Genomic DNA, 18,357 nt, shown 5'->3' with positions numbered 1-18,357 from the left:
TTTAAGCACAAGGATATGGACTCAAGTGTTACTTATACACTCCTGACAGCAGTGGCAGCATGTGGAAAAGGCTAATGTTTTAACTTCAGGGGAATTTTTCTTTTTTTTGAGTCAAGAGTCTCACTCTGTCGCCCAGGCTAGAGTGCAATAGCATACTCACAGCTCACCACAGCCTTGACCTCCTGGGCTTAGGCCATTCTTCCACCTCAGCCTCCCTAGTAGCTGAGACTATAGGCACATGCCACCATGCTCAGTTAATTTTTTTTATTTTTTGTAGAGAAGAGTCTTGCTATGTTTCCCAGACTGGTCTGAAACTCCTGGTCTCAAGTGATCCTCCCACTCCTGCCTCCCAAAATGCTGGGATTGCAGACGTGAGCCAAGCTAGGGAGTTGTTAAATAGATGATCTATTTATGATCTATCAACCCTGCAGAATATTTTGAATCTTTTAAAGTGATATGTTTTAAAAGCATGTAAAAAACATTTTATGATATTGTTATAGTGAAAGAGGTAAGGCAAAACAGTTTGCATAGTATTAGTACCTTAAGTAAATTTCACATAGTCAAAAGAAAGAAATTCACTCTATTGTTAGTAGTGCTTGTGTTCAGTTAATGGACCAGCAAGTAATTTCTTTTTTTATTTAGTATTAGGTATGTCTTGAAATCTTAATTAAAAAAATAAATTACAAAAACAGTAACATAGTGGTTTTGGTTGATTCAAGATTTAGCAAAGCAATGACAGTGAAACGATAAAAGTTCCTAGTGTACATATATCATAAAAGAGAAATGTCTCCACCATGAAAGAACCTACTAGAAAGGAAGGTATAATAGAGAAGGAGGGAACTGTGCTTTTTTATGTTTTATTTTTAAAAATTTAAAAATTTTGTTTTGTTGGGAGCTGTGCTTTTTTTCTTTGTTTTATTTATTTTTATTTTTTAATTTTGTTTGTGTCTCTGTTTTGTTAGGAGTTATGCTTTATTCTTTGTTTTATTTATTTATTTACTTTGTTTTTGTTTTTGCTTTTTGGGAGCTGTGCTTCGTAAGTTAACATAGCAAGTGCTTGAGCACATGCTCTGGGACTCACTGAGAGTTCCAATCCACTTCGAGGGGCGACACGTCTGTGCTCCAGCGTGTTCGCCTGCAGAGTGCACAGACAACAGCACCTCCCTGTGGGTCGCTGGGTGAATTGTGTGTGCTCACAGAGCGCCTGGCTCACGGGCAGGGCTGCATATGAGCTGTGTATTACCTGCCACATGGTCACTGTCTCATCGTCCTTGTCAGATCTCTGATGTTCAAAACCCAGCTTCACGACTCACTTGCTGTGTGACCCTGAGAAAGTTGGTTTTACCTCTTCAGGCTTCAGTGTTTTTATTTGTGACATGTGGGTCATAAAGTATCCGCTGAGAACTTCATGAGACCAGGTAGGCCACATGCTTGGCATGGCGTGGCATAGTGAGTGTCCCAGCAGAGGTCGTAGGGAATGCCAAGGGCTGATGGTTGGTGGTGGATTCTGCTTTCCTTGAGGTCTGTTTTGAACCATTCGAAAGCACAAAAGTGAGCGAAAGGGTGGGGGCACAGTGAGCAGCCAGCGATGAGGGCTTCACGTCCACCTCTCACAGTCAGGTCGTGGAACCTCAGTGGCAGCAAGATCGTTTCTAGGTTGAACTGCTATACAAGCTCTTCCACGTCTGCTGGCTCCTCAGTTCAGTGATGGAACAGGCAGAACACCTGTGCTCATCACTGCTGCTGACCAGCGTCTGGCACCCTTCAGCCAACCACGGCCTCCCTGCCTCTCCCGGTCTAGCTGTTCTTGAACAAACACGTGTTGAGGTCGATGATACCTCCAGTGCTTGGACTCAACGCTCTCTGCCTTTGTCTGTTTCCTGTGAGCAACCCATCCCCATGGCTGTGTCTTGGGTCCTCTTTCCCAAGAATTGTTCCACCTCTAAAATCTCAAACCTCCATTCTTTACTCTTCAGCCACTTTATTACGTACCTAGGAATGTATAATTTAGACTTGTTGCTGGTGAGTTAGATAATCATAACCACTTACCTATAATAGTGGATAAGAATGTTTACCTGTTTTAAATTTGTTTTCACTTTTGATGAGGCAAAGGTGTGCAATGCTGATACTTTGTAGACCGCCCAAGGGGAGATTGTACTCATGGGTGACTCATTTACTCAAGGAAATACTATTATGACACACTTTGTGCCTCTTAACCTACAAATATCTGTTTTCTAAAGAAGGGTTGAATATACATTAGTAGTTATTGCTTTTGTAGTCAGTCTGGATAGCTAGAATTTTATTTTTCTGACTTACTAGTTAGTGGGAATGATAAAAATGGTTATATTAGCCAGTAAGTTATAAAATTATGCTAATCATTTTGTTAAAATAATTGTTATCACTCTAATACCACTTTTTAAGATTGCATATAATAGCTTTATTAGTTAATGTATTTAAATAACTATATTTTTTCCCCTCAGTTCATGAGGTTTTCTTATTTGGAAGGGATACTTTTTAAATTAACTTTTTAATTGATATATAATGTACATACAGATCATAAGTAAATGTATGAGTTATCATGGAAACACACCTGTGTGAGCAGCATCAGAGCAAGAGTTGGAAGTTTCCAACACCCCCTAAACTCCCAAGGCCCTTCCAGCCCTCTTCCTGTCACCGAGCCCCATATACCCCTAGGGTGACCACCTCATGGGACATGAAAGACAAGCCTCATAAACGAATATTCACATGTGCCATCATTTTTTAAATCTTTGCTGATATTTGAATGTATTTATATTTGCTTTTTCTCTATTTTTAAATTACATTTTTATTAAAATAACACAGGCATGTAGTTTTACAAGTTAAGTGCTAGTAAAAGGCTTATTACAAAATACAGTAGTTTCCCGCTCTACCCTTCCTTACTCTTCAAAATCCTTCTCTCAAAAGGAGAAATACTTTAGTATTTCTCCGGCTATTTATACATTTGCACATTTCATTTTAATAGCTATATAATATTGCTATTTTTATTAACAAAAGTTAGGCATTATCTGTTGACTTCCTGTTGTAGTAAATGAGAACTTAACCCTTCCACTGCAGTTCCATGACTTCCCTTTCTTATCTTTCCAATACATTTAATTAAATATTTATGGTTAAATGAATATTCATTATTAATATGCATATGCAAATCACATGCAGATGGCATTATAGGATACTACAACTGTGGTTTTTTCCCTTCCTCTTTGTTTTTCATGATGTTAATAGTTGCCTTGGTTTTCGTGTTTTTCTTTCTTTGTAACCTTCTTGTCTAAAATCATCATATTTCCTGTGCCCTTGGTTCTGAATACAGTCATTAACTCTTGTGATTGCCACATCCAGTGGAGTCTTCCATTCCTGATCTTTTGTGGATGCACTTTCCTTGTGACTTTCTCCTTCTTTGGTTTCCATGACATTACTTTCTCCTACCTTTCTGGCTACGAGTGAGTTCTATGTGAGTACTGTCGTTTTAAATGTGTGTTCCTGAAGACTGCATCTTTTTCTTGCCCTCATAGTCTCTTTAGGCAGTATCTACCATGGCCCTGAGGGACCCTCCCTATTGATTCTTTTCTAAGCTCCAGAGCCAACTGTTTAACTAGCTGTTGAACACAGAGGGCGGGCAGGAGGCACCTTGGCTATTGCCCCCCTCTTGTGGGATCTGTGTAGGCCTTGGGCTGAAGCCTCAGCAGCTGCCCCACCCACTGTTCCTTTTCCTTTTCCTCCCTGCTCCCTGACAGACATTTTACCCTCCTGCAGTTCCTTTCTCACCCCCAGACACCCACACACACACGCAGGCTCGCACACTTACCAGCTTTTTCCCTCTCAAACTCCAGCGCTCAGTCCCCATTTTTTTTGGCAAGAGGACCACAAGCTCTTTCTCACGCCGTTTTCTCCTCAGAAGGCTAAAGTGGGGAGATAGGAGGCTAGGCCAGATGTGAGGTCCCAGAAGAAGCCAAGTGACACTCATTTGGCTTGTTTTATTTGAATAGGCCACGCCTCTGAAAGCATGCTCTTCCCTGACATACCGAGAGAACGATCACTGGAAACAAACCGTGCGCATACATCCCGCTTCTTCTGCATTGTTACTTTCAGATTTAAAGCCACCAGGGGCTTGTAATGTGAATGTCGTTCCTTTCAGATTTAAAAGTGCACATGTGGGATTGCAGTGTGAATTTATGGGTGGAGATGGTGTACTTTGTCCAAACAAGAAGGGCAAAGCAGACGTGAATGTTCTTCTGTCTACTTTATCACTATGTGTGATTAGGACCACACATCTGTACTCATGTTCCTAAAAGTGTTCGGTTTCCGGAAGGGCCTCAGGCCTGATCCGAGTACCTGGGAGGAGACAGGCGTGGTGGCATGGTTGCAGTCCTGTCGGCTGCCCTCTCTGGAAGGGGTATATTCAAGTCCATCTTTAGGCATGAGTGTTTATTGAGTTGTGCTGTGTGCTAGACACTGTGCTAAACATGGTGATACAGATGATGAAATGTCGTCCCCTCCCTGGAGTTCACGGTGAAAGTAAAGATGTGGGCTCCTGTCTTGGGCCCCTGCTCCTCAGAGTGTGGTTTGTGGACTCTCAACATCGGCATCACCCGGAAGCTTGTTGGAATTGCAGAATTTTGGCTCAAGATGGACCAGCATCTGGGTCCAAGATTCCCATTTCTTTTCTTTTCTTTTTTTCTTTGAGTTGGAGTCTCACGCTGTTGCCCAGGCTGGAGTGCAGTGGCACACTCACGGCCACCCAGCATCAACCTGCTGGGCTCTGGCAATTCTTCCAAATAGCCAGAACTACAGGCGAGCGCTATCACACCCAGCTAATTTTTTATCTATTGTAGAGACGAGGTCTTGCCAAGTTGCCTGGGCTAGTCTTGAGTCTGCCGGCTCAGGCAATCCACTTGCCTCGACCTCCCAAAGTGCTGGGAGAACAGGCTGTGCCACCGAGCCCGGCCCAGGATTCCCATTTCTAACAAGCTCTGATGCCAGTGCTGTTGGGGCATGGGGAACCTTGGGGCGCTCTCATGCGGACTCCCTTGCTGCCCCCCAGCAAGCGAGTGGAAGCCTGAGGGTGCGAGTGGAAGCCTGAAGGTGCACTTTCAGTGTCTCCAAGGAGCTCCCCGTGTTACACAGCCTAATGCAGGTGCACCTTGCTGCTGCGTAACCTGCTGGGTGCACTTCCATCAGCTGTCCACATCCAGAGCATCTGGGCTCGGATGTATAAGGACTGAGAACAAGAGAGCCAAGAAGTCGCTAAGTGGGAGCCGGCCCAGGGGGGTTGGGAGAGCAGAGATGCCTTCTAGAACCTCGCATGCCTGATGTAAACGCACGAGTAGTTTATCGTTCAGTGATTAGGAGGGCCGGTGTTCTTGCAATGGTCCAGATGGGAGCAAATGAGGCCTGAGCTAAGTAAGGTAGGAGAGGCTGCATCTGGGACTCACTAGGAGTGTTGATCCAGTCGGTTAGACGTGGCAGAAGGGGAGGGTGAGGATCGAGGTTGCTGCTGGGTCCTCGGCTCTGGGACCTGTGTGTGGAGGTTTACCTGGAGACCATGGGAGGAGGGGCATTGAGGACTCTGCCTCACTCCTGGAGAGTTGGGTGTGAGCGGTTGGTGGGACCCGCTGGGAGATCTTGAGGTGCACAGTCCTTGAGCTTGGAGAGGAGCTGCTCAGACACTGGCTGGGCCCACTCAGGACTAGACGGAGGGGCTGTGGGTGTGGATCTAAGCGTTGGGAGAATGCTCTGAGGGAGAAGAGACTCACCTGAGGTTGGGGCCAGTGAAAGGAGCAGCCTCCCTGGAGGATGTGAAGGGATGTCCAGAGAGGCCGTCAGTCTCAAGAGGGCCCAGAGGGGCCTGGCTTCCAACAGGTTTCCCAAGGTTTGTCACTGTCACGGATGCTGGGGAGGGTGGCTCCGCGCTTTTTTTCATGTCTGGTGGATTCTAGCTCGCCAACTGCTTCTGTGCATCATTTAAGGTCCTTAAAATTCTGGTCAGAGCAGTGACTGACGGGATGGCCGACCGGAGTGGAGATGTCGCAGCCAGCCTCAAAGGAAAGCTGCAGGAGCTACTGGGCAGAGTGACCTCAAGGGTGACGAATGACGGAGAAATCTGGAGGCTGTATGCCCAGGTCCATGGAAACGGGCAGAGCGCGCAGCCCGATGACAACGAGAAGGTGGGTACCACCGTCCTGCTGGGTCGCACCTTTGTGTGCACATGTGGGTAGCAGGTCTCTTTCTTTTCTTGATGGGTAGAGAACGAACTTAACCGTATGAAAGGTAAGGTCAGTGCGCTCAAGTTCAGCTTCGATTCAGAGCCCTTGACACAAGCACTTGGAATTATGGCCAGTTAAGGCTCATCGTGTGCATCTCCTCCCTTCCCATGAATTTGTCTTAGTTGTTCTGTGTTTCCTGCAAAGGGGCCTCTCGAAGCAGCCAGCCCTGCTCGGTCTGCATGTCATGGATGCAAATACCAGCTGCTCTGGGTAGTTCCTCGACATCCCCTTTGCAGATTCTTTGCTAGAGACTGAGGCCGACTGGACGCCAGAGCACAGGGTGCTCAGCTCTGATAGGGACAATGTGAGAGAAAGATGAGGGAGCCAGCCAGGGTGTTGAGAAGGACATCTAAAGTCCGGACATCCGCGGCTTCATAAAGGCCACACTGCTCTTTCTCCCCTGGCCGAGGAACACCAGCTACACTCTGACCACGCCTTACCCTCTTATCTTAAAACTTAAAGGAGCGCAGACTTTCCAGAGTTGGAATGATTGTTGTGTGTTTCTTTTCAAAACATCCACAGCAAATCAAATGTACTCCTTGCGTGGGCTTGCAATTAGCCATGGTTCAGCTCATCTGTGGGATTCTTCCCCGCTCTCTCCTCCCTTGGTCTGCACAGCCAGCTTCTCCCATCGCCCTGTCAGCCCAGAGGACACACATCACCTGCAGCACACACACTCCCGTGGCTGTCTTTTCATGGCTGCTGAGTTATGTGCTCACTTGCCTGTTGGAGTTAAGGGTACCCAGAATGCTCTGCTCCATGCCTTCTCCTTCAAGGACTTGGAAGAGAGTGCTTTAAACCCCTGAGATTACACACCTACTAACAATTCCATTGTTTTAACCAAGTGCACACCTCATTCTCTAAATGGGTTTCCTAAGTCAGTGAACATTGAGAAACTCTGTATACAGATACTAATTTCCAACCCGGTCTTTATGCTTTCCTGGTCACATGGAAGCATCCCTGTCCAGTGTGTCTACCTGATTTCATAACCACTTGTTGCTGTTGGATGGCATCCCTACCCTTTTTTATTTTTATTTTTTGAGTTGGAGTCTCACTCTGTCACCCAGACTGGAGTACAGGGGCCGCTCCCGGCCACCGCAGCCTCGCCTGCTGGGCTCCAGCAATCCTTCCGCCTCAGCCTTCCGAGTAGCCAGAATTACAGGCATGCGCTACCACGTCCAGCTAATTTTTTTAATTTTATTATAGAGATGAGGTCTTGCCTGCCCAGGCGGGTCTCGAACCCGCGGGCTCAGGCAGTCCACTCACCTCAGTCTCCCAAAGGCGTGGGATTACAGGCTGAGCCACCAAGCCTGGCTCATCCCTACCCTTCGATGAGAATAGCCAAAGTTGGGCACGGTAGCTCACCACTCTCATCCCAGCACTTTGGGAGGCGGAGGCGAGAGGATTGCCTGAGCCCAGGGGTTAGAAACCAGCCTGGGCAACTTGGTGAGACCTCATCTCTATAGTAAATCAAAAAAATTAGCGAGTATGATGGCACACACCTATAGTTCCAGCCACTTGGAAAGCTGAGGCAGAAGGATCTGGACCCAGCAGGTCAAGCCTGTGGTGGCCATGAGCATGGCCCTGCACTCCAGCCTGGACAATAGGGTAAGACTCCAACTCAAAAAAAAAAAAGGGAGAGAGAGAAAATGCCGAGCCTGTGTTGTGCAACACACATGCTGTTTTAATGTTGGAATTAGTTCCATGTGACTTCCTGGAAACAGAGTTTGAAATGTGACTTCTACTTGTTATTCTGAATGTTTTTCCCTCTCTTTCCTCAGGCATTCCAGTGTCTCTCAAAGGCATACAAGTGTGACACACAGTCCAATTTTTGGGAGAAAGATATTACATCATTTAAGGAAGTTGTTCAAAGAGCCTTAGGACTTGCACAAGGTAATTGATGTAGCATTTGATATCCATAGAATATTTTCATGTATTTTTTTTTACTGATTAAAAAAAAGTGTTAGTCAAAAGGAAAGTTCCATTGTAAATAATGGCAGATTACTTTATTACATTGAAATTGTTGGGTTTTGCCAGGCTTGGTGACTCAGCCTGTAATCCTGCGCCTTTGGGAGGCTGAGGTGAGTGGATTGCCTGAACCTGCAGGTTCGAGACCCGCCTGGTCAGGCGAGACCTCGTCTCTACAATAAATCCAAAAAATTAGCTGGGCGTGGTAGTGTGTACCTGTAGTTCCGGCTATTTGGAAGGCTGAGGCGGAAGGATCGCCAGAGCCCAGCAGGTCGAGGCTGTGGTGGCCGGGAGCGGCCCCTGCACTCCAGTCTGGGCGACGGAGTGAGACTCCAACTCAAAAAAAAAAGAAAAGAAAAGAAAAGAAAAGAAATTGTTGGGTTTTTTGGTGAATTTTTTGTTTCGTTTTTTAAGCGATAGGGCCTCACTCTGTCACCCAGACTGGAATACAGTAGCATGTTCGTGGTGCACTGCAGCCTCTAACTTCTGAGCTCAAGTGATCCTCCAGCCTCAGCCTCCCAAGTAGCTGGGACCTACAGGCCTGAACCACCACATCCAGCTGATTTTTTTTTTTTTTTTTTTTTTTTTGTAGATATGAGGTCTTGCTATTTTGCTTAGGCTGGTCTCGAACTCCTGGGTTCAAGCAATCCTCCCACCTTGGCTTCCCAAAGTGCTGTGATTACAGGCATGAGCCACTGCATCTGACCTGAAATTGTTATATTTCATTCAGCAAAAATTTATAGACTGACTACTATGTAGCAGGCACTTTGGAGCAATAAGAAGAAACAGGATAAAGGCTTAAAGTCTGAATAAATGTCAGGAATTAGGAGCTTGTAGAAATGTGAAATATACATTTTACAATTATGTATAATATTCACTCCACACAGAGTCTGTTGTGTTGATTATGTAGTATTAAGGAACTCGATTAACTTTTCCTAGACTTGCAGTATTTCTTTATAAATAAAAATATGCATTCATAAAAATACATAGCTCTCTGGAGTATATAGCAATATACAAAGAGCTACAGCATATTCAAAAGAAATGTAGAATGTCATCTAATCCTTATCTTTGGGAAACTTCTAGAGGATATTGTTTGAGAGGTTTAACCCTACATATACAATTTTATGCCTGTTTAGTAAATGCAGTTTAGATAAAGACTGCTTTTAGTGATTTGCACTAATGAAAAATATACCCAATTGTTTAGTAATGCTTTTTTTTTTTTTTTTTGAGTTGGAGTCTCACTCTGTTGCCCAGACTGGAGTGCAGTGGCTGCTCCCGGCCACTGCAGCCTCGACCTGCTGGACTCTGGCGATCCTTCCGCCTCAGCCTTCCTAGTAGCCGGAATTATAGGCATGCGCTACCACGCCCGGCTGATTTTTTGATTTATTGTAGAGATGAGGTCTCGCCAAATTGCCCAGGCGGGTCTCAAACCCTCGGGCTCAGGCAATCCACTCACCTCAGCCTCCCAAAGGCGTGGGATTACAGGCTGAGCCACTGAGCCCGGCAGTAATGCATTTTTATGTTTACATTTGAATATGGGTGTGTGATCCCCTGGGAATGCCATTCCAATAAAGAATTAAGCCCCAGTGTTAAGAGCTGGATCCCAAGGGCTGTGAGCGGGTCCTGAAGGCTCCTCCTGCCCCACTGCTCTCCTTCCTCCTGCTGCTCATGGTTACTGCAAGTAGGGAACCTGCAGGGAACAGTTAGGAGACCTGGGCTCGAGCTGCTCTGCCATCTGCTTGCTGGGTGACTCTGGGCAAATTGCAGAACTTTTCTGAGCCTTAGTTTCCGTGTCAGTAAAGCAGGGATCATGCCTCCCTGGGGTTGTCACAAAGAATAAAGGAAAACATTCAGGCACTCAGCCTCTCCCCACCCTCTTCCTTCCGAAACAGAGGTTCTGGGGCTGTATGATAAGGGACCCAAAGCTAAAGGGCAGGGATAAAGTTTAACATGCCTGTAAAGAGGCCACAGAATATTCAAACAGTTTAGAAGTGGGCTCGGTAGTTAATAATTCTACTGCAGTCTTTGATGTCTTTGACCAGGAGGAGATAAACTCCCAATTCCTGGGCTACCCAGCCCTTGGCAGATAAGGTGGAGGTGCTGGACTTAAGTGTAGGAAAAATGTGAGGTCATCGTAACGGGTCGGTGGGAGGGTGCTTCAGGGGTGACTGGAGTCCATGTGGCTTGTGCTGCCCTCATGGTGGGTGGGCTCAGGTAGGACTCGGTCCTTAGTCCGTGGGCCCTTGTGGCTGGAGTAGTATGTTCGGGGAAACCCACACTGCTGTATTATGCACATAATCAGCAGGATGGGCTTTGCCTTGAAAAATTTATCTTATCTACCTCAGGTTGCCAGCTCTAGACATTTCTGTGAACCTCTGGCTGTGTAACATCGAAGCCACAATATCTTCTGTAATCACCAAGCAATAGTATTAAGGCTGTCAAATATAGATATGCAGGTTAAAGAAGCACTCTAGGAAAAAAATCTTTATTTTGCATCTTAAAGTGGGTTTTAAACTATGATTAGCATCGTTTTTTTCATCAGGGCAATACTAGGAGAAAAACAAGTGTTTTCTTTTAAGTTCTCCTTTGACATTAATGAATTACATGCTGGTTGGTGCTCCTACAACATTTCAAGCATATTTGAGCAGATGCCCAGCTTTCATTCTGAACGATATTTAGATTTATAAAGATATCTCTGAACCTCATCCTTGTTGCTTTTGTACAACAAGCTCAGAGTACGGGCTGGGCTTCCCTGTGGTGCCGACTCTTTTTTGTATTTCTGTCCTATGCGGTTCCTCCACCCCACCTAATTCTGAAAAGGAAATACAGTCAAGTGTCACATAACATTTTGGCCACCAAAAGGGCATATGTGGCACTGGTCCTGTAAGACTAGAATTCGCATCTTTACTGTACCTTTTCTGTGTTTAGACAGACACCATTGTGTTACAGTTGCCAACAGTAATCAGTACAGTGACCTGCTGTACAGGTTTGTAGCAGAAGATCAGAGGCTACATACACTGTTTGACCAGGTGCATAGTGGGCTGTACCATCTGTGTGTGTGTATGTACATTCTGGGATGTTCCCACAATGACGAAATCACCTAACCACACAGTCTTAAAACGTGTCCTGTTATTAAGCGATGCATAACTGTATGACATTTAAAAAATCTCCACATGGTTTAGTCCTTGGGTTGCTATGGTTTAGAGTAGCCCTGTATTTCAGAAGCTTGGTAAAACATTGTAGTCTCCATGTAGCGTTTGAAGCTATCTGTAACAGTGTTGTTCCAGGCATAGTGGCTCAGGCTTGTAATCCCAGCACTTTGGGAGGCTGAGGTGGGAGTATCACTTGAGACCAGCATGGGCAACATAGTGAGACCCCCCCAACAAAACAAACAAACTGAAAACAATGTTATCATTGTGTGTCCATTTGTATTGTCTGGACAGCATTCACTTACAGTTTCTGCTATTTTATTTTCTGGGAAAAAGATGGACTAAAGCATATTAGTTCTTTGCCATCCAGGCACTTTTAAAATAATAGTTACGCATTTGGCCGGGCTCGGTGGCTCAGCCTGTAATCCCGTGCCTTTGGGAGGCTGAGATGAGTGAATTGCCTGAGCCCACGGGTTCGAGACCCGCCTGGGCAGTGAGACCTCATCTCTACAATAAACCAAAAAAAATCAGCCGGGCGTGGTAGCGCATGCCTGTAATTCTGGCTACTTGGAAGGCTGAGGTGGAAGGATCGCCGGAGCCCAGCAGGTCCAGGCTGCAGTGGCCGGGAGCGGCCACTGCACTCCAGTCTGGGCGACAGAGTGAGACTCCAACTCAAAAAGAAAAAAAAAAAAATAGTTATGCATTTGAACTACAGTCTGCACGGAGGAGTCGCTCTCTCTTGGACTTGCTGATGATTTAAGGCAGCAGGTGATTTCTCTCCTCTCCACTTCTGTGTCAGTCTGTAATGCCTCTTGGAAATGGGATTGAGTAGGGAAACTGACAGAGTGCCTTTGTCTTTTTGCTCTATTTTTGTTTTTCTCAGAATGAAAATAAAGGATTAAAAAAAGAATCACGCAGCTGTTTCTGATATAAGCTGCTAGGTATTAAACAGCTCAAATACCTCTGCCCTGGTAGTTACAACTTTCCTAAGAGAAACAGACACAATAATCCTCCCTATCTCTGGGTGAACTGTGCCCTTTGAAAATGAGTTTAACATTGCCAATTACCATGCATCCTTTCTTCCTTTAGCCGAGAAATGTCAAAGTCAAATTATTATTCTGAAATAAGAATGTCAAGCCTAGGTCTTGCTGTCACGGAAGAGATTATTAATTAATGACAGACCTCTCCTTTGCCAGGCATAAGCAGTCTCTTCTGAATGGTTATAGTCGTGTGCAAAAAGAAATCTATTTTCCGTCCCTGGTCTACAGTCTAGGGTACGAAGTAGACTTTAATCCTTGTACTGTTTAGTGCAGTTTGCAGATAGGATCTGGTCATAGGTCTGTCTGAATTTAGTGAGTATAATTTAGGGAACAAAACCAAGAACAAATCAGTGGAGAAATATCAGGCATTATGTTTATACAGAGCTCTTTGCTTGTTCTTACAAGGTATTAATAGCTGGACGTTCTGCCAGGAATTCCAAGTTTTAGGAAAAAGCATTCCCCAGAATACTGGAGACAGAATTCATTCCCTGCCCATGTAATTCTCTTCCAGTGGCTATAAAATGCCAGGCACCGCTCAGGAAACAAGAGCCTGGCTGTGGTCACATTCCCTAAATGAAGACACATAGTTGGTGTCAATTCTTCAAGAATGGCGCTATAAACCCTGAGTATGAAAATGCAGGAAGAATTGAGCTGTACATATCTGGCATGTCACTTTTTTGGGCTATGTCATCAGCAACTGTGAAGTCCTCATTAGGAACTTGGGACCACAGAACGCTACACTGAGAGGTGCCATGTCTGTGTTTGTCTCTGTGGGCACCTTGTTTTCAATATTATTTTGTCTCCTTGGCTGATTTCATGAGTCTGTGCATATATGTGCATGAATGTGCATGTGCAGGTTTCTAGAGTCTCTTCCCAGTGACCTTGAACTCACCAAAAATCATGTTTTCCTCTAAATTTCTCTTAGCAATAAATCTTTTTTTTTTTTTTTGAGTTGGCGTCTCACTCTGTCACCCAGACTGGAGTGCAGTGGCCGCTCCCAGCCACCGCAGCCTCGACCTGCTGGGCTCTGGCGATTCTTCCACCTCAGCCTTCCAAGTAGCTGGAACTACAGGCGCGCACTACCATGCCCAGCTAATTTTCGATTTATGTAGCGATGAGGTCTTGCCAAGTTGCCCGGGCGGGTCTCGAACCCGCAGGCTCAGGCAATCCATTCACCTCGGCCTCCCAAAGCACGGGATTACAGGCTGAGCCACCGAGCCCGGCCGCAATAAATCATGATAGGCTCATGCCTATAATCCCAGCAGTTGGGAGGTGGAGGCGAGAGGATTGCCTGAGCCCAGGGGTTCAAGACCAGCCTGGGCAACTCATTGAGAACTCTTCTCTATAGTAAATAAAAAAATTAGTCGGGCATGGTGACACATGCCTGTAGTTCCAGCTACTTGGAAGGCTGAGGCTGAAGGATTGCCTGACCCCAGCAGGTCGAAGCTGCAGTAACTGTGATCATACCACTGCACTCCAGCCTGGGCAACAGAGTGAGACTCCAACTCAAGAAAAAAAAAAGAATAAAGGGGTCAGGGGTGATAACTCACACCTGTAATTCCAGCACTTTGAGAGACCAAGGCAGGAGGACTGCTTGTGCAGTGTGGTTTTAGACCAGCCTGGGTAACACAGTGAGACTTTGACCCTACCAAAAAAAAAAATCAAAACATTAGTTAGGCATGGTAGCGCACGCCTATAGACCCAGCTACTCCAGAGACTGAGGAGGGAGGATGGCTTGAGCCCAGGAATTAGAGGCTGCAGTGAGCCATGATCATGCCACTGCACTCCAGTCTGGGCAGCCAACTCAATTTTTAAAAAAAATTAAGGGAGATAAAGGGAAGAGTTGTGCACACAATTATTATCCTTTTTGAAAAATAAAACTTTCCAAGAAGAAATATTTCTAAAGTCTGTTACTATAAAATTCTAATTAAATACTTGGCTTTTGTAGCTGTCAACCAGTTTGTCATGGGTGTTTCTCCCCATTTCTCTCTTCCAGTGGCTATAAAATGCAGTAAAAACAAATCCAGTCCCCAAGAAGCTGTGCAAATGCTTTCCTCCGTCCGACTCCATTTACGGGGCTTGTTATCTAAAGCAAAGGTGAGAGTGACATGTGAATTGATTAGAAGCGTCATGTAGAACAAGGTCGCTAGCATCAGCTTATGTCTTCTTTTGTGTCATTGATCATTTCAGGCACATGCTCTTTTAGATAACAGCCCCAGGTAGTTGCCTATGTTGCTGAGGACAGTGCAGGTCCAATGGCTAGACCGCCCTAAGCGGAGATAACTTAGTAATGTTTACTCTTCAGCCCTTAATGCTTTCTTTAAATTAGGTTAAAACAACGCTCTTGTATTTATTATCACTTTAACCAAATTGTGGCATATATATCACCGGTAAACTTTTAATTTTAATATATATTTATTTCAACACGTGTCAGAAAAAAGTTGAGCTAGCACATTAGACCTGTAATTTCATTAATATTATAATATGTTTGATTTATAGTAGTGATATAATGTTTCCTTTAAAAGGGGGCTTAAGTTAAAATACTTATTTAGGTAAAAATATTAAGTAGGTGATAATGGATTTGACCAGAAATTGTTAAGGTAGATGGGTGCCTCAGGTTTGACCACTGAAAGATACCATTCGTTCACAAGTGCCAGCTTGTGAACCAGTGCTGGGATGGGCTGCATGGGGGTCTCCCGGAGAGTTCTGCGGGGGGCTGGACTCTTGGGCTGTGTCTGTGTAAGCTGTCAATTCAGGTCTGGGGTGGAACGGAGGAAGTCTGCTAAGTTTCCTAGGTGACTTTAAGGCACAGCCAGGTTTGGACTGTTCCTCGGAAGCAAGATTTAAATGAATGCAACATCTAGTTCCTTTAGTGCCTTCTTTTCTAATCTTTCTTTTGCCATTTAACCTTGGGCTGCAAACTCATTTTACCTCCTTCTGACAGTAACTCTCTGGCGCCTGGGGGCCACTTCTGGATTCCTCTTTTTTTTTTGAGTCGGAGTCTTCCTGTGTCGCCCAGGCTGGAGTGCTGTGGCACGCTCACGGCCACTGCAGCCTCGACCTGCTGGGCTCCGGCGATCCTTCCGCCTCAGCCTTCCAAGTAGCTGGAACCACAGGTGTGCGCCACCATGCCAGGCTAATTTTTGATATTATTGTAGAGACAAGGTCTCGCCAAGTTGCCCAGGCTGGTCTCGGACCCCTGGGCTTAGGCAGTCCTCTTGCCTCGGCCTCCCAAAATGCTGGGATGACAGGCTTGAGCCACCGTGCCTGGCTTGGATACCACTTTGCTGTGTAAAAGCCTCCCTAGAGTGAGTCTTTTTCATTACTGTCTTCATCTTTTCTAGTCAAGCCATCATTTTTGCATCTGTAGGTAATTAAAATACGTGATTCTCCCTGTGTATATGCGTGCAACCCAGGAGAGCCGGATTGCCTCCTAGCCCAGGAGCACAACCATAGAATTATGTGTCTCCTGGAGGGCTGCACGCACTCCCTCACCGTCAAAGTGGCAGGCTTTCTCTGTGACTTTCCTTCCCCAGTGGGAAGCTAAGTTTCCTGCTTTTGCTCGGACCACTAGCCCAGCCACAGTAGCTCATTCTTCAGGACACACTCCAGTTCCTGTGTCTCCTTGCAGAGCTCTTCCTGAGATGCTACTGGCTTTTCCCAGACTTGTGCCCACGTGACTTGAGCAGCGCTGCCTGTGCCATCTGCGGTCTGTCCATATCGTGGTGGCTCCCACTCATGGAAGCTGAGGCCCCAGAACACGGTCTCTGTCTAAACAAATCGAATTTGGTCCTCATTGAATTCCAACTCGATTATCCACAAATGGGGAAAATTGCCTCCCAGGGCCTCCCTTTTGCATAATATTTGGGAGTTTCTGGTATTCCGGGAGATCATGTATCTTTTCTATTTTTTGGATGAATGAGTTTGCTACACTGAATCGCATTCCCAAAAAAGCCACTTGAAAGAATGCTTTAAAAGAGAAGAAGGGAGAGAACTGTGAAATAGCCTGCAGCAGCCTTGCACGAAGCTCTGGTCTTCTCTTGTAAGTCCAAGATTTCACGGAAACAGGCACCTAGGGCCTTGCCTAGCACTCTGTCCAGCCCACGCTTGCCCAGGACAGAGGGACTCGTCTGCCTACAGTGCCTGTCCTTGGGCAGGCTTGATGCCAGGGGCCCGAGGTGGGTGGGCAGCCCAGTCAGAACAGACGTGACCACTTAGACTCTGGGATTATCAGCAAATCCTTTCTTCCGTCTAAGCCTCAGTTTCTCTGTGCTTCCCCTTATCTCGTGGGGCGGTGATGCAGATTTATTGTGGTTTGCAAGCATGTAATTCTTAGTAAAATATAAATAGTGAGAGCCAAGAGAGGCCAAGTTATTTTCCTAAATGGTGGTTTCTTTACTGATCACACTGGAGCAGTTCTCACGTCATTCTATTCTAAAGTGCTATACAAGCCATCTAGCCAAGTCTAATGATGTTTCTAATTAAAACACATACACAGGCAGCACATAACCATCGCCAAGAGTACCTCATCCTAAACCAGAAGAAGTGAGGACCAGTGGGAGGCCCAAACGTCACATGAACGTAGACCATTTATGTACCTCATCCTGACTTGTGCCCCTCATCTTCAAAATCAAGTGAATTAATTAATAAGTAAAATCCACACACAGTCACATGTGGACATATGTGTGCTTATGTGCTCATGGGTATACATGCATACACACACACACACACACACACACACACACACACACACAGGATTTTAGTGTGGTCCTAAAATCCTGATGCTGATTTTCTTAGTAGCCACATTGTCTCAGCAGGCAGTTCCTGGAAAAGCATTTCAAAATGTTTTTAGCCATAGTAGCATTGTTGAAGTCTGTTGCAATATGCCTCCCAGGGCTGTTTCTTTTCCAGGGAGAGGGCACATTTATTTTTATTTTATTTTGCTGGGCTTTTTTGCTTTTACCAAACCTTGACAATCTTCGTATCCTCTGAGGCCTAAGCTGAAATTAATTCTCAAATGAGTAGCATAAGGGGTATGATTTATATGAATTTGCATATAAAATGTATTTGTTTTGCTTGCATACACAATAAATAGTGTCTTTTCATCCAAAAGTCATCCTGTAACATTGAAAGGAATAACCAGCGTTTAGGTAACTGCTTTAAAGAGCAGAGCTCATTAGAATCAATAAATTCAGGCATGTTGTTTTGATTTACTGTTTAATTATTGCAGCTTGTACATTTCCAGGATGGTGAACTGAAAATACTACCATTGCTGGTGTGATTCTTATGGCATTATTATATGAGTATTTTAATTCTATAGACCCTGCATCTATTTTATTTTAGAGATGTTTCATTGTCTTGATACTTCCGCTTTGTTTTTCTATGTTACAGCAACTTTTTATAGATGTGGCAAGTGGAGAAATTTCTGGGGAACTGACTGATGAAATAGCCGCAATGGACACCTTAGTGCTGGACCTTCAGGATCTGAGCAACCGATTTCGAAATCAGTATTGATCATCCCGGAAGCAGCTTCTGGAAAGGGTGTTTTCACCTTCTGGTGAAAGACACTCCTGTGTATCTGAAGCACAAGATCTTGATTTTTAAAATAAATTTGTTTTTTGGCTAGCATTCTTGTTTTTGTGATATTCTCACATGTTTGTACATTCTGAAGTACATCAAATTAAAAGTTCCCTGTGTCATTAGGCCTAGTTATAGTTGGATTCAGTATTTTTATTATTTTTGAGGTGTTTTGGCTCAAAGAACAAGTATATTAGCTTTATTTTAACATAGCATTGATTCTCTCTCATCTCAGTCTAACATGAATTAGATCACACTTTGGAAAACCTTAGTCTAAACAGGAAGAAGAAAATCACGTGCTTCAAGATTGGGGGATCATTAGATTAG

The 18,357-nt window shown here is 45.0% G+C and overlaps 1 protein-coding gene across 1 annotated transcript in view; it reads left to right on the top strand.

The window, feature by feature from the left end:
• TTC27 (tetratricopeptide repeat domain 27) overlaps positions 1-18,081 on the top strand; it is a 170,686-nt gene extending 152,605 nt beyond the window's left edge. The window contains exons 17-20 of the mRNA XM_008061877.2: positions 6,000-6,197; positions 8,078-8,189; positions 14,450-14,550; positions 17,845-18,081. Coding sequence (XP_008060068.1) covers positions 6,000-6,197; positions 8,078-8,189; positions 14,450-14,550; positions 17,845-17,967 — 534 coding nt within the window. The 3' untranslated portion in view covers positions 17,968-18,081. The remainder of the gene's footprint in view (positions 1-5,999; positions 6,198-8,077; positions 8,190-14,449; positions 14,551-17,844) is intronic.
• The last annotated feature ends 276 nt before the right edge of the window (positions 18,082-18,357 follow it).

Source organism: Carlito syrichta, unplaced genomic scaffold (assembly GCF_000164805.1).
Source record: "Carlito syrichta isolate Samal-C Ts95f unplaced genomic scaffold, Tarsius_syrichta-2.0.1 Scaffold305633, whole genome shotgun sequence".
NCBI classification, from domain to species: Eukaryota; Metazoa; Chordata; class Mammalia; order Primates; family Tarsiidae; genus Carlito; species Carlito syrichta.
Note: the sequence above shows the minus strand (reverse complement) of the source record. Positions and strands in the feature narration are given on the sequence as shown.